Raw genomic sequence first — 14,034 nt, forward strand, 5'->3', positions numbered from 1 at the left:
CTGCTGACAGACAACTCTGCCCACGCCTGTTTATCAGCCCAGCCTGGGCCTCTGCGCTTTAACTGACCACTCCACCTGTCTTCCCCGATCTAGCTGTCCTGACACCCCCCCCCAACCCCCAACCCCGAGCAAAACTGAAAATGTATGTCCAGACGGAGCGCTCTAGTTTAGAAATTAGTGGACTGGAGCGGCAAGCAGTGGCTACCCGCGTTCCGTACTAGGAGTTCTGCTAGTTCTTTCAAAAGTTCTCTGGATCTTGTGAACTGCGGTTTAAAGAAGACTCAGATGAGACATCAAGCATCTCACTTGCAGCGCCTGGGCAGCCAGGGTTTCGGGCCTGGGCTTGCTGAAGTGTTTTAAGCAAGGTAAAGCCCCCACCGCAACTTAGCTTAGCTTCCTCTAACTCGACCAGAAATGAGATCGGCCGCGCCGAGGGACGCCTTCGACCAGACCACGCCGGGGCTGACAGCTGTCGTGACAGGCACTGGAGCCCGCCAGGGGCGGGGCCGGAAGTGAAGTCAGCGGCGCGCGGCGGTCGCGGCCCGATCTCATTGGTCCGGAGCAGCGCAGTGGGTGGGACGGTGGTTGGTCTCGGTGCGCGGCTGGCCAGGTGCTCTAGAGTTCCGCGCTTTCGCCGGAGTTGGCTGCGTCCGGGAGTTGAGCTGCACGCCGAGGGGCTGCCTTCATCTCCTTGCACCGCCGGCCCGGGTAGGTGGTGGCGGGGCTGCTGGGCTGTGGTGTCGGCTTCTTGGGAGGGGAGTGCGGAGCCCACCGCCCTGCGTCCGGGTTTCGAGACTCGGACACCTCTTACATGGGCTCGCTAGCCCTAACGTACCAGCGTCCGGCCGCTACCACTGGCTCTTCTAAACAAGTTCAGAGTCGCTTGCCGAGCCTGGAAGAGCTCTAGGGACGTTCGGGACAGAAGCGAGGTTTAGAGGCCGAATAGTAGAGTTACAGTAAAGAAACCCAGACCTGTCCCCACAGTCCGCTTCTTTCTTTCCTTTCTCACGTTTGTCCTGCTCGAGTTATCTTAGTTTATCTGGTAAATTTCTGTTTACCTAAGTTTTGCCGTGGCCTGATTCAGGTTCCCTAGGGTCCTGGAACGTGAAGCGGGATGTGGAGGGTCCTGAATGATCTTGGAGCCCTTCTCTAGACTTCAGCTGTCCCGTCTAGGAAGTCGGGGCAGAGGTTCTAACGGCCTCTGAAACGGCCTCTGACTGAGCAATTCAAACTCTGGGTTGAGGTGGGGTGTGGCCAGCTTTGATATCAGGTGCCCTTTCCTTATTTAGAGACAAGAGACACTGACCTGAGAGTTGGACTTTTGGCTCAGTGTAGGATCAACTGTGAGGCTCTGGACAGGCCTTTCATTTGTTCATTCATTCGTTTATTTTTGGACCCCCAAATGGAAACATTAGTAAAAACTGGGTATCTAAGTATGAAACCTCCCTTGACTTTTATTTCCCACCCATTTTTCTATCCATTTTGGAGTTTTAGACACGATCTCACCATGTACCATAGATTAGTCTCAAACTTAAGGGAGCTCTCCTGCCTCAGCCTCCCAAGTGATAGGCTTAAAGTCACGAGCCACTACTCATGGCCCCCACTTACCAATGTTGTACCTGATCAGCTTCTTCTCATGATTTTCTTTTTAAATTGTGTACGTGTTCATGTGTGGACACTTCCGTGTGTGCGCATGTGGAGGCCAGAGGCCAATATCAAATATCTTCCTTAATTGTCCTCTACCCTATTTGTTGAGACAGTGTCTTTCACCGAACCTGGGGCTCCTAGATTCAGCTAGACTAGTTGAATCCCAGGGATCGTTCTGTCTCCAGCTCTAAACCACAAACATGCACTGTGCCCAGTGTGTACGTAGATGCTAGGGATCGAACTCAAAACTTCATGGTTCTAACTTTACCAATCAAATCATCTCCCTAGCCCTTTTTTATTAAGTATATTTGCTTGTATGTTTGTTCTGATGTTGGAAGAAGTTGGAGAAGGGGGAACCCACACAAGTTTTACATATTTTTTCACTGCCTGAGAGTTCCTGGTTGGTACCCTCCAAGGAGGCTAGAGCAGGGAACTAGAGGAGTGCTATTGGCCAGCCCCTTCCTCCAGACATAGTACATCATCCAGACCTGCCCCTCTGCATCAGGAAAGAGACCTCCTAAGTCCAGTTTTACAAGTAAAGACGCCGTGGTTTAGAGAGCTGGGACAATTGCCCAGTTACAAAGGCAGATGTTCTCACACTCCCTCCTAGATCTCTGGCTTCAGTCACCCCATCCACTATTGTAAGCATTGCCAAGTCCCTCTTCCTGTCTTTCTCCTGCAGTCCTATAGACCTGTACTGTGTGTGTGCTAGTCTCCAGTCCGGGCTAGATCTTCAGGGCTTCCCAAAGCTGAATTCTTGGCATTTGGAGGTTGGGCCATGTCTGAGGAAGTTGCTTTTCACCGAACTCACTCACCTTCTCTGGTTTACTCCTGTAGCTCCAGAGTCTCAGACATGGACCCTCTTCAGTTCCTCGTGTCCATCTTTGTCCTACTGTTGTCTGGCACAGAAGTCACAGGCACCCTAAAGACCACCGTGGACCCCAGCCTCAAGATTTGTATCTCTTTGGGGATTGGGTGGGGTAAATGAGCTGTTTTTGAAGGGCTGGTAAATGAGATCTCTCAGTGCCCATAACTTCTTAGAGGAAATCCCAGGAATGAGCAGAGTTGGGAAGAACGGGAGGAAGGAGGAAACAAGCTTTAGCCAGACTATAAGCAAGTCAGTTTTCTCCTGAGCTGGTTCCCCATCTGTTAACTGAAGTTTAGGCCCATCTCTCAGCTCTGCAAATGAGGAGTGTCATGTGTAGCGCCTGGCTGGTTAAGACCCCAGGCAGATCCTCCAGAACTCTGGATTACTAGTTTATCTTGACACTGGTTCTCTGAGCCATGTCTTGGCAACACACGGATGAAACAAGACTGTTGTTTTTTAAAAATGCTTTAAAGTCCCAGGCGGCAGCTGTAGGCAGGCAGCGGACTCTGGGAGCAACCAGTCCCAAGGCAGAGACGACTGTGGGTCCCTGCAAGATCCCCGGGGGCCATGTGAGCAGGAGGCAGCCAGCTCACAGAGCAGCTGGAGCCCGGCGGGTCAGAGCAGCTAGCAGAGGGAAATGCTAGTGGGTTCCCGGTGCCACCCCGGAGCGGCTTGTGGCAGGGTCAGACAGACATGGACACAGTAGGCAGACATAAAACTGGACATTTATTACTTAGAGGAGAGAGAGACAGAGACAGAGACAGAGAGAGACAGACAGACAGAGACACAGACAGAGACAGACATGCGCACACGCCAAGACGCCAAGAGAGGACAGGAAGAGAGAGATCCAATATGGCGGCAAGAGGTCAGGGGTCACCGGGAGTGGGCATGGCTTGCCCCTTAAAGGGCCAAAAGAATAACAAAGACCATCCCTGGTTTTGAGGCATTCACAGAGCTAGAAGGAGAAACATGTGCATTAGTTACTGTTCTGTGGCTGTGAAGAGAAACCATGACCAAGGTTTACAAGATTGGGAGCTTGTTTACAGTTTCAGAGGGTTAGTCCTTGATCATCATGGTGGGAAGACAGGCAGCCATGGTACTGGAGCAGTAGCTAAGAGCTTATATCCTTGTCTATAGGCGGGAGGCAGAGAGAAAGAGAGACTTGCTTGGTGTGGGCTTCTGAAACCTCAGAGCCCATCTCCAGTGATGCATCTCCAACAAGATCACACTTCCACCCCTAATCCTTCCTAAAGGGTCTAACAAACTGGGAACCAAACATTTAAATATGAACCTATGGGGGCCATTCTCATTTAAACCACCAGAACATCCAAGTGAACGGCCTTGGTTCTCTGGATCGAGGCTCTGGTGGATACTGGAGGTCTTGGGAGAAGCACTGTACTGTGGACCTTCTTTCTGAGCAAGGTCTTGAGGATAAAAGCTCCAGAAGAATGGCGGGGGCATCTCGGGCTGAGGTTATAGTTTAAGCGGATTGCTGGAGGTCATGGAACAATGAATGCTTGTGAGAGATGACGGGAAGACACAGCGATGGGAGGGTAGGTGCCAGGTCTTGGAGTGTTGGCTTTCGGTTCTTTTCTGGGTGTGGAGTCTCTGAGATCTGGAGAAGTGGTACATTACAGGACCTGTATACTTCACAGGCAGCCCAACTCTCCCCAGGGGCATCCCAGCTGTGGCCATCCAAGGCTTTTAGTAGCATGGGTCAGAAAGGGGCCCTCTGAGTCAGGGCCATCAGATTGCTCGGGTAGGTGTTTTCTGCTAGTCCCTTAACTTAATGGTGCTCAGACAAGAAGATGTTTGAGGTGAAGCGGCGGGAGCAGTTATTGGCACTGAAGAACCTGGCCCAGCTGAATGACATCCACCAGCAGTACAAGATCCTTGATGTCATGCTGAAGGGACTCTTTAAGGTGTGTCAGGGAACAGGGCCGCTCCCAGCAGACAGATGAGTTCTCTGCGAGGTAGTGTTCAATGAGGAAGTGACTGTATATGCGGGATAGTGGGAACAGCGTTCAGGTAACTGGGGCTGGAGCTAGGTTGTGAGGGTCCCCACAGGGCCACTTAGCAGACATGGGGTTCCTGCAGGTGCTGGAGGACTCTCGGACAGTACTCAATGCTGCCAATGTGCTCCCCGACGGGCCCTTCCCCCAGGACGAGAAGCTGAAGGACGGTATGGTCTCCCCAGCACTGGGCTTTGTTGCCTGCCACCCTGGTATTCTCTAGCTGGTCCTTCTCTGTTCTCGTCATTTGTCCCCTGGGAATATCTTCATGTGATGCCTGAGTAGTTGGCCTGGGGTGGATAAGGCCTAGTCTGTGGTTCTCTAAACATTCCTGGCGTCCAGAGCCAGTTTCCCTGCCCTTGCACATATTCCCTTATGTTGTCCTGTGCCTAGGACAGGGTAAACCAGAAAAGAATCTCTGCCCTCCCCACCGAGGGTCAGGACAGAGTCTGCCAGCTACTTTTTGGGAGGGGAGGTAGGGATTGTTTCTGTTGGAAGGTGAAGTGGTCGAGGCCTGTCAGATAGCTGAGTCAGAGTGTGATTGCCAACACTCTTTGCTTCTATAGTAAAATACACAAGCTCCTTAAATCCCCTTTTAGACAAGGGTAGAAAAGTGAGTAAGATGAAGGGATCTTTCACGTCCCTTTGCCCCCTCTTGCAAGAACGTCTCTTCAGTGGCAGTCCCTCCTCACTCATGCCTGCCAACAGATGACATTTTTGTTTCTTCTCACTATGTAACCATGGCTGTCCTAGAACTTGATGTGTAGACCAGGTTGGCTTCAAATGCATTGTGATCCACCTGTCTCTGCCATCTGAGTGCTGGGATTAAAGGCCTGACCTCACCAGTCCTGAGAGTCACTGAGAGGAGGGAACAGCTCATGCGTAGGAACGATGACTTTTACAGGGCCACTCCTCATGCCTGGGAGCTGCTTCTCTTCTCCAGTTGGAAGAGAACAAGTCATTTGCCTTTGCTCCTCTGTGAACCAAACTAACTCTTCAGTTCTCTGAGCTTCAAGATTATTCTGAAGTCTATGGGTCCATGTCCCACATGCCAGCCTGGCAGATCTTTGGCTTCTGCTTGCCCCTCTGTGATGCCCAGCCAGCACTAGGCAGGGCTCTCCGGGTCCTCTCTGCTCTAGGAGTAAAGAGATGGCTACTCTTTGTTGTTATCTGGGTCTGGGGACCTGTCATTAGAGTGAACATTCTAATCCCAGTGTAAACTGATCTGTTGGTCTCATTTGTGGGAAAACTGACCAAATTCAAATGACAAATAGTTGTAGGTAAGTTAAAGTATTGCTAATTTCCTCATTTAGATATAGTGATCTAGGACCATGGCATTAGAGGGATCTGATTGAAGTTCCCTCTTCCCAGATGACTAGCTTATGTCAAGTTGAAAAAAAAAAGAATCCAACAACAAATAAAACAAGCACCTAACCAACATAGTCTGTAAAACAGGATCAGCCATTGTCTCTCCCTCCAAATTCCATCAATGGGGACTTTAGAGGGTCTTACTGCATATTGCACATGCAGTGAACAGCCTGTGATCAATGGGTGCCGACCCTTCTCTGGTTGGGGGATTTTGTAAGTGCCTCCATTCCTGGAGGAGGTCTGGGGCCATCTGGGTGGACAAGAGGAGAAGAGCAACTACCCTGATGACTCACTAAGAGCCTCTTGCCAGCTTTCTCGCACGTGGTGGAGAACACAGCCTTCTTTGGTGATGTGGTGCTGCGCTTCCCAAAGATCGTGCACCACTACTTTGACCGTAATTCCAACTGGAACCTCCTCATCCGGTGGGGCATCAGCTTCTGCAATCAGACAGGTGTCTTTGACCAGGGGCCCCACTCACCCATCCTCAACCTGGTAAGGACTGGTAAGAAGGCTGGGAACCCTGTCAAGTGGTGGGCTGGGAACCTCGTGTCTGTCTATGGTTGGCCCTGTCAGTTATCCTCGGTTGTGAATGCTTAGTTAACGTTTGTTTGTGTGTCTCAGGGCACTTTGGGTCATAGAGGCTTAATTCAAGGGGTCCTGTGCTGACTTGGAGTCCCTAGGGATTGTTTCTGGCCCACATCTGGGCCTGGGTTTGAGGCTTAAGTCCATGCATAGTGGGAATGGCTGTCCGGTAATCAGGGAACAGAAGGCAGCAGAGGGTGACTAGTTTTTTCATCCACAGATGGCCCAGGAGCTAGGGATCGCTGAGAAAGACTCTGACTTCCAGAACCCATTCAGAATGGACCGGACAGAGGTGAGCTGCTGGGTCCTGTGACTGCTTTGTGTCTGGTAGGTGTGGGAGGCTGGGTCTGCAGGGCTAAGGCCTAGGGTAGACTGAGAGCTTTAAACTTGGAAGTGGACACCCCAGTGAATACAGGTCCAGAAATCATTACTCAAGTCACTGAAGGTTTTGACAAATCATCGTTCCTCTCTGAATATGTACCATAGCTGGGATGGAGTGGAGATTGGGGGACAGTGGGATTCCTGCGGCAGTGAGCATCTTTATCTCATTGCACAGTATGTACCCCAAGTTGTGAATGTCAGAATGACCAGGTGAGGTCAGATGATGTTCCCAGCTTTGAGCCTGTGGTTCTGGTACACCGGGGCTTCTGTTCTCACTCCTACACATGCCTTTCATCTAGAGTTCTAAAATTGGCTTTGGGGCTAACAGCTGCAGTTTGAGAAGACAGATGGTGACACATGCAGGGAAGAAGGGACCAGAGGGAGCAGGGCAGGGCCAGAAGGACGGGAAAGAAGGGCCCCCATGCCTAGGAAACGAGGACTGATGCCTGTGCAGAGGGTGTGGAGTCTGATGGGTCCAAGGCTGTACCTGCTTGCAGACTGACACAGTAGCCTGCTACTGCTTGTAGATGCCAGCAGATCACAGATGTTCTTCAGTGCAGCAAAAGCGGTAGCTTGACTGTTGGGCTCATCGTCTTGGATACCCTGTTCTTCCAGATCTTTACATGGAAGGCCAGGCAGATGCTGTGTGTTTAGTGGGTTTGCATTATGCCTGCAGACCTCTATGCTTGGAAAGTTTGCCATCTTTCTTCATAGTGAATTGACTAGATCTATGCATTATCCAGGGAAAGATACTCATCCTTCCAAGATTAGTCTCTCTGCAAAAGTAATCCTGAGAAACGCTCTGGGTAAAGTTGCTAGCTGGGAGGTGTGATCCTCACCTGTAACCCCAGCACCCAGGAGGCTGGAGCAAGAGGACACCTTGGCTGTCTACTGAATCTGAGGCCAGTCTGACCTAAAACTGCCTTAAAACAAAACAAAATTAATCAAACAAAAGAACTTTCCAGATTTTGCATTATTAGTGTCCTCAGCAAGAACACAGGAAGGGGCCCAGCACCATTGCAAATGGTGTACTCCATAGCCTACTGCCTGGTTAATCTGACCAAGAGGCGATGACCAAATCTATTCGGTTTGTTTCATGTCATTTATTGAGGCTGCACTTAGATACTGCTTTTTGATTGTTGGTTTGTTTTTTGAGACAGAGTCTTGCTCTGTAACCCCAGTTGACCTTAAACTTTCCACTTTCCTGCCTTAGCCTTCCAAGTGCTGAGATTATAGGCACAAGCCACCACAGCTAGCTAGTCTGAGTACTAGGGTAAAGCCAACCTGCAGAACTGACTACAATTATCATGTTCTCTGGGTCCCCGACTCAACCCAGACTTAAATATTGGGGGGACTAGTGAGTCTCATTTTAAACCATCAGAATATCACCTAAAATCAATGTATATTATCCGTTATATCCACCTAAAATTTAGATTTTTACCTGCCAATCTCATTGAATGTATTTGTTAATAATTATAGGAAGCAATAGATAAGCCCAAAGCAACAGTCATTCACCGTGGACAGACATTCCTGTGGCCCTTTCTCTTCTGCTTTACACTTTTAAGTCTTCAGTACATTGAGGGTATTTAACTGCAGAATTTTAACCTCAGTTGCCTGTGTCGTATAACCCAAGGCTGCTTAGGCATTAGGAATAAAAGAAAGACCAGGTCATGTTGGCACATGCCTTTAATCTCAGTACTTGGGAGACAGAGGCAGGCAAATCTCTGAGTTCAAAGCCAGTCTGATCTATAGAGTGAGTTCCAGGACAGCTACGGTTACACAGAAAATCTCTTTAAAAAAAAAAAAAGAATAAAAGGTAGTTTATCTGTGAGAGTAAAAGCAGGTTTTACCATCCTTCGTGGGTACATAGGTACTCTGAGCAGACCTCTGATGGTGTGAGACACAGACTGTGTCAGTGTGAGTGTTCCCATCATGTGGATGAGGACTACACACCCCGTGACGGTTAGTGGCACCTGCCACTGTGTTTTCTGTGCCTTCTAGAGTCTCAAGCCCTTCCTAGGTGCTCAAGTGCTGAATTATTCATGTGTCCCATCTCAATGCCTATGATTTTTTTTTCTCTAGTCACCCCCCCCTTTTACCTAGAGCCTTCAGAAGGTTCAGATGTGAGTGGGACAAGGGAGTTTCTACAAGATTATAGAGATCTGTTGGCCAATTGTGGCAGCACACCTGTGATCCCAGTTATAGAGACCAGTTGGCCAGTTGTGATGGCACACATGTGATCCAAATTATAGAGACCTGTTGACCGGTTGTGGCGGCACACATGTGATCCCAGCTATTTGGGAGGCTGACTGGGATGATCACTTGAGCTCTGGAATTTGACACCAGCCTTGACACATGGGAAACCAGCTGTTAGCATTTGCTTCCAGTGGTCACAGATGTATTTAATTCCCCCAGCAACAAGTTGTAGTATGTAAGAGCTTCCTTTATCAACTCACTAGAGACCCAGTGCTTTGGTTTTTACTGGGAGTTGGTTATGAGTGCATTGTATCTAACTAGTACCCAAACTCCAAGCTGCTCCGAGGAAACTTATCATAAACCATTTTGATTTCACAGACAGTTTGGGAACAGTGAACCACTTTTACTTATTTAGACTATGATTCCCAGCTGCCAGTCAAGGGCCAACTTTAGACACATGACTTTTAAAAGATAGCAGCCAGACCTGCAACTCCTTTCCTGGGTTTCTCTGTTGTTTCCTTATTTGTTGAGACAGGGTCTCATGAAGCGCAGGCTAGACATGAAGGGCAGGCTAGCCTCAACTCCAGATTTGCTTGCTGGGACTCCAGGTGCTGGGACTACAGCCATATGCCACCACACATGGCCACACCTGCAGTGTTTACTAATTTCTGTTCACACCTTAGTTTTTTAACCCAGCTGAACCACAGTGGACCATGCCTGGCTGTTTATATCTAGCCGAACCTCTGAGGTTCCTGTTTTATACAGAAAGAGTAGGGAATATGGTTTTCCCATCAAAGTAGCTACTACCCCTTCCCAATGATATACCCCTCAAGGCTGCTTTCTATCATCATAACCCTGATAAGTAGCCCTGGGCAAGACCTTGATTCTAGGTGTACTCAGTCAACACACTCAGGTGCTCAGGGTCTTGGAGATTCTGTCCACCACAAGGTGGCACCTAGGGAGATGCTAAATTTCTGCAAGTAGTTCTTCTGGCAGTGTAAGTCACATGTGCTTCTGTCATACAGATGGTGTCAGAGTACTTCCAAGATCAGGCAGTGGTGGTGCACACCTTTAATCCCAGTACTCGGGAGACAGACAGGAGGATCTCTGTGAGTTCAAGGCCAACCTGATCTATAGAGCGAGTTCCAGGACAGGCTCCAAAGCTACAGAAAAACCCTGTTTTGAAAAACCAAAAAAAAGATAAATTTAGTGTAACATTATCATAATATATAATATCATATCATATAGTGTCATAATATCATTATCATAATATAGTATCTTAGACACTACTATAGGAGCAACATAATTCCTTCTTGTTGGTCAGGGATGATCCCGATAGTTTTCCCACTCCCCCCTCCTCCCCGTACTGGGGCTTGAATCTAGGGCTTTACGCATGCTATCCAAATGATCCCCAGCCTGTCTACCATCTTGTATTCAGTGTGACCCTCTCAGTGAGAAGATTCTCTTGAGATGAGAGTGGCAGCTCTCTGGAGGTGCATGCAATGCCTGGTTGGATTAGTTCTAGTTAGCTGGGCATTCCACTAGTTGTGTGGCCCATCTCTGAACACTACTGGGGTGTCCCCCTTTTCCCAGAGATGCGCATGGCTGCGTATGTGGCAGGTAGATTAAGCCACAAGGTGGCACTCTTAGTTTGTTTTTAATGCCTATCTTGATCACACTTGTCCATTCAGTCTGAGTTTTGGATACTTCTGTGTTTTATAGTCTCATGTTCATTTTGTTCGAAGTGCACACTGAATGCTGTTGTGAGGCTCTGTGCTTGGGACATAGTGGAGTACAACATCCAATACCAGCATTGCGTCTTCACAGAACATGCTGCCATAGGTGACCACAAAGGAGGAGCACAAGAATAAATTAGTACAAAGCTGAAGCGAGGGTGCCAGCGAGGAGGGCGAGTGCCCGTGAGGAGGCAGCCGTGGAAGAGGTCCCCAGGGTAGTGGGAGCAGAGTTGGAGCAAATGAGACAAAGCAGACAGGGCTGGAAAGGGCATTCTGGGCCTAGGCCACAGCATGTGCAAAGGCCTGCCGGAGTGTCGTCATGGAAACCAGCCATCGGTTACAGAGACAAATAGACATAGAGATGCAAGTTAGTTATTTAGCCACAGAGAGCAACAGAAGCTATGGGTTGAATGAGACTTGAGGAAAAGCATGGAGGGAGGAGAGTCGTGCCCTGGGATTGAAGCTGAAGTTGCCCCCGAATCCTTGTCCTTTCCCATCCCTGCCTGCCTGGAAGTCCCATCTCTTTCTCTTCTGGCCCACTTTGCTCCTGTGTGCTCCTCTCCTGGGGACTGTTCCTTGTTCCCTAGTGGCAGCACCTGTAGTCTAGGATTCCTAGCTTGCTTTGCTCCTGAAGGGTGTCAGGCAGATACTCCAAGAGCCACACTGCTCCCTCTTCCTTAAGAGAGTATTTGTTTTCCAGTTCACACCTCAGCTGGCATTGTCCCCCAGACCTGGAATCTCCTGTATTCTCTGTCTGCCTGTCAAGCTCCTGATTATCTCTAGATACAGTCCTGCTTTCCCAGAGCCCTCTCATCGACTTCCTTGTCTGGGACTTCCTGGAGGCGGGGCTTTCTCTGGGATCTTCTCGTTTTACATTCCATGATTTAGCTGGGCGGAAACTCTTTGATACTCCTAAATTAAATTACTCTGCTCATCTCAGTTCATTCCTAGCACTGACCCTTTCCAGAAGGCCCTGAGGGAAGAAGAAAAACGCCGGAAGAAGGAGGAGAAGCGGAAAGAGATTCGAAAAGGCCCAAGAATCTCAAGAACCCAGTCCGAGTTGTAGCCCTGCAGCAGTTTGGGGCCTAAGGATTCAGCAAAAGGCCAGTCAGAAGAGGCGCAACCGTGTGGCTATGGTGTAGCAGCGTCTAGCACCATGGTGAGCAACAGCCAGTTCCAGATGGGGACTCTGTGTTTACTGTGTCCTCGGGAGCTGGGTCTGAGCCTCGACTAGAAAGACTGAGCCTCTGGGATCTTAGGGCACACCATGGAGACCTTGAGAGGACACTGTTCTGCAGACAGGACTTGTAGGGAAACTATTGGGGGAGGCTGACTGAAGGGACTCCTGGTCTGGATCCTCTTAGTGGATGCCCTTTGAGGAAGCAGTAGAACCTGGCTCTGAGTTACAGATGAAGGTGCCATGCTTGCAGCTGGCCTCCCTGTATTCCTGGGCTGCCTAGCACCAGTCCAACAGCTCTCTGCAGAGCAACACTATGAGCCAGCAAATCCACTGGCCTCACCAAGGCTGATGAGGAGGTTGTAAGGGTACCAGAAGCTCCTAGAGATGTCAAGACCAGCCTGGAGTATGTTTCTCCCTCATCAGGAGGGAGCCCAGGCCTTTGCATTGCAGTGAAACGAGTCGGGTTTAGGCCTCTTCTTCACTCACTGCTGCCCTTCATGAGGGACTAGTTTGGAGAGGGGACCCACAAGTGTCCTGGGAGGGTGTTTGTTTCAAGGAGACCTTAAAAGAACATGATCTCTATTCTCAGATAACTGAGGACAGTCATTGAGCTGGTTCAAGGGACAATCAACTTGTTCTCTCTGCTGCTGAAAAATAGAGCCTGTGTGTGGGAAGAGGCTGTAAGAGACAGGTTACAGGAGACTGCTTTGTAATGGGGCTACTGGGAGCTGGAGTGATCAGACAGTGGGCTTCCCAGTTCAGGGTTCAAGCGGAGTCCCATGGGCACAGGACAGGAAGCTGTGGAAGGAATTTAGGCCCTCAGAGGGCAGCCTGGTTTCTGTGAATCCCAAGGCACGTGGCTGCCTTGACTCTATTGAAATTACAGCACCGCCTCTTTGATCTTGCCAAGCCAGAATGTATCTCCTAAAGGCACAGAGACACCCACCATCCCTGTATCATTCCCAGCCATACCCTACCTTCCATATAAAGTTTCCCTCTTACTGCTGACCGTGCTCATGAGACCTGAGTCATAGCCTGACTGATCCTGGCCTACTCTCCCTTCCCTGTGCTGTGCCTTCATTGGTAAAATAAACTTGATGATGTCTGAATCCTCTGCCAAGCTCTAAACTATTTCCTTGGAGGCTGACTTTTCTACTGGCTAGGATAGCAAAGGGAAGCCATGTGTTAGGGAGATTTCATGGAAGATCCTGAGTAGCCTGCATCCCAACAGCCATTCAGGAAAAGTAAAGAAATGAGAAGTCATTGGGAGGAGGGCTGGAGAAATTTTCCCATCAGAAATGCTTGTCTCCCTTGTGAGGCAGAAGAAATACACAGCTGGCTCCAGAGACCTGGGCTGCATTCCCAGTCCTGTCCCTTTCCAGCTGTGTGACCCAGCCAGTTCCTGTGAGGTTTAGAGGAGATGACGGCACTAGGCCTATGAAAAGGATGACTTCTACCCATCACCTGTCGAAGCTGAGTGAGTGCTTGTGAGGGTCAGAGCCAGCCATGAAGGTCCTCCCTATTCATCATCTTTGCTGGCTCTGCAAGGAAAATGTTTCTTCCTTTAACTGAGGGAAGAGCTTCTAAAGAACCAGGCCAGCTTGGCTGGGGACCTATCTTTTTGTTTTTGTCTCTTTTTGTGTCTTTGAGACAGGGTCTCACTATGTAGCTCTGGCTGCCTTGGAACTCACTCTGTAGGCTAGGCTGACCTCACAGAGATCCACATGCCCTTGCCTTCTGAGTACTGGAATGAAAGGCATGTGTCACCATGCCTGGTGGTGGGTAGGTGGGTGGGTGGATTTAGAAAACAAAAACACAAAACACTTGAATGAGGGCACTGGCTTCTTCAGCTTACCCAGCACTGTGTTCAATTATGTGATAGCAGCTCTACCAATTGTGTGTTTAGGTAGTGGCAGTGGCTGAGGTAACAAGAGTGTGTATATTTTCTAGTGGCCTGATCAGTGGCCATTGCTAGGGGTGCTCATGATGGCAATAGTGACATTGTGGTCTTGCATTGTCCAGTCTTATAAGTCCAGTCCATAGCACTCCTGGAGACTCTGGAGC

The 14,034-nt window shown here is 49.4% G+C and overlaps 1 protein-coding gene across 1 annotated transcript; it reads left to right on the plus strand.

Moving 5' to 3' along the window:
* Positions 1–579: 579 nt before the first annotated feature.
* Ccdc134 (coiled-coil domain containing 134) lies at positions 580–13,087 on the plus strand. The gene is made up of 7 exons (XM_038343501.2): positions 580–708; positions 2,485–2,603; positions 4,316–4,437; positions 4,613–4,697; positions 6,206–6,387; positions 6,698–6,769; positions 11,731–13,087. The coding sequence occupies exons 2-7, from the start codon at positions 2,501–2,503 to the stop codon at positions 11,854–11,856; spliced, it is 690 nt and encodes a 229-aa protein (XP_038199429.1). The 5' UTR covers positions 580–708; positions 2,485–2,500; the 3' UTR covers positions 11,857–13,087.
* Positions 13,088–14,034: the final 947 nt, after the last annotated feature.

The sequence above is a fragment of the Arvicola amphibius genome, chromosome 9 (assembly GCF_903992535.2).
Source record: "Arvicola amphibius chromosome 9, mArvAmp1.2, whole genome shotgun sequence".
NCBI lineage: Eukaryota > Metazoa > Chordata > Mammalia > Rodentia > Cricetidae > Arvicola > Arvicola amphibius.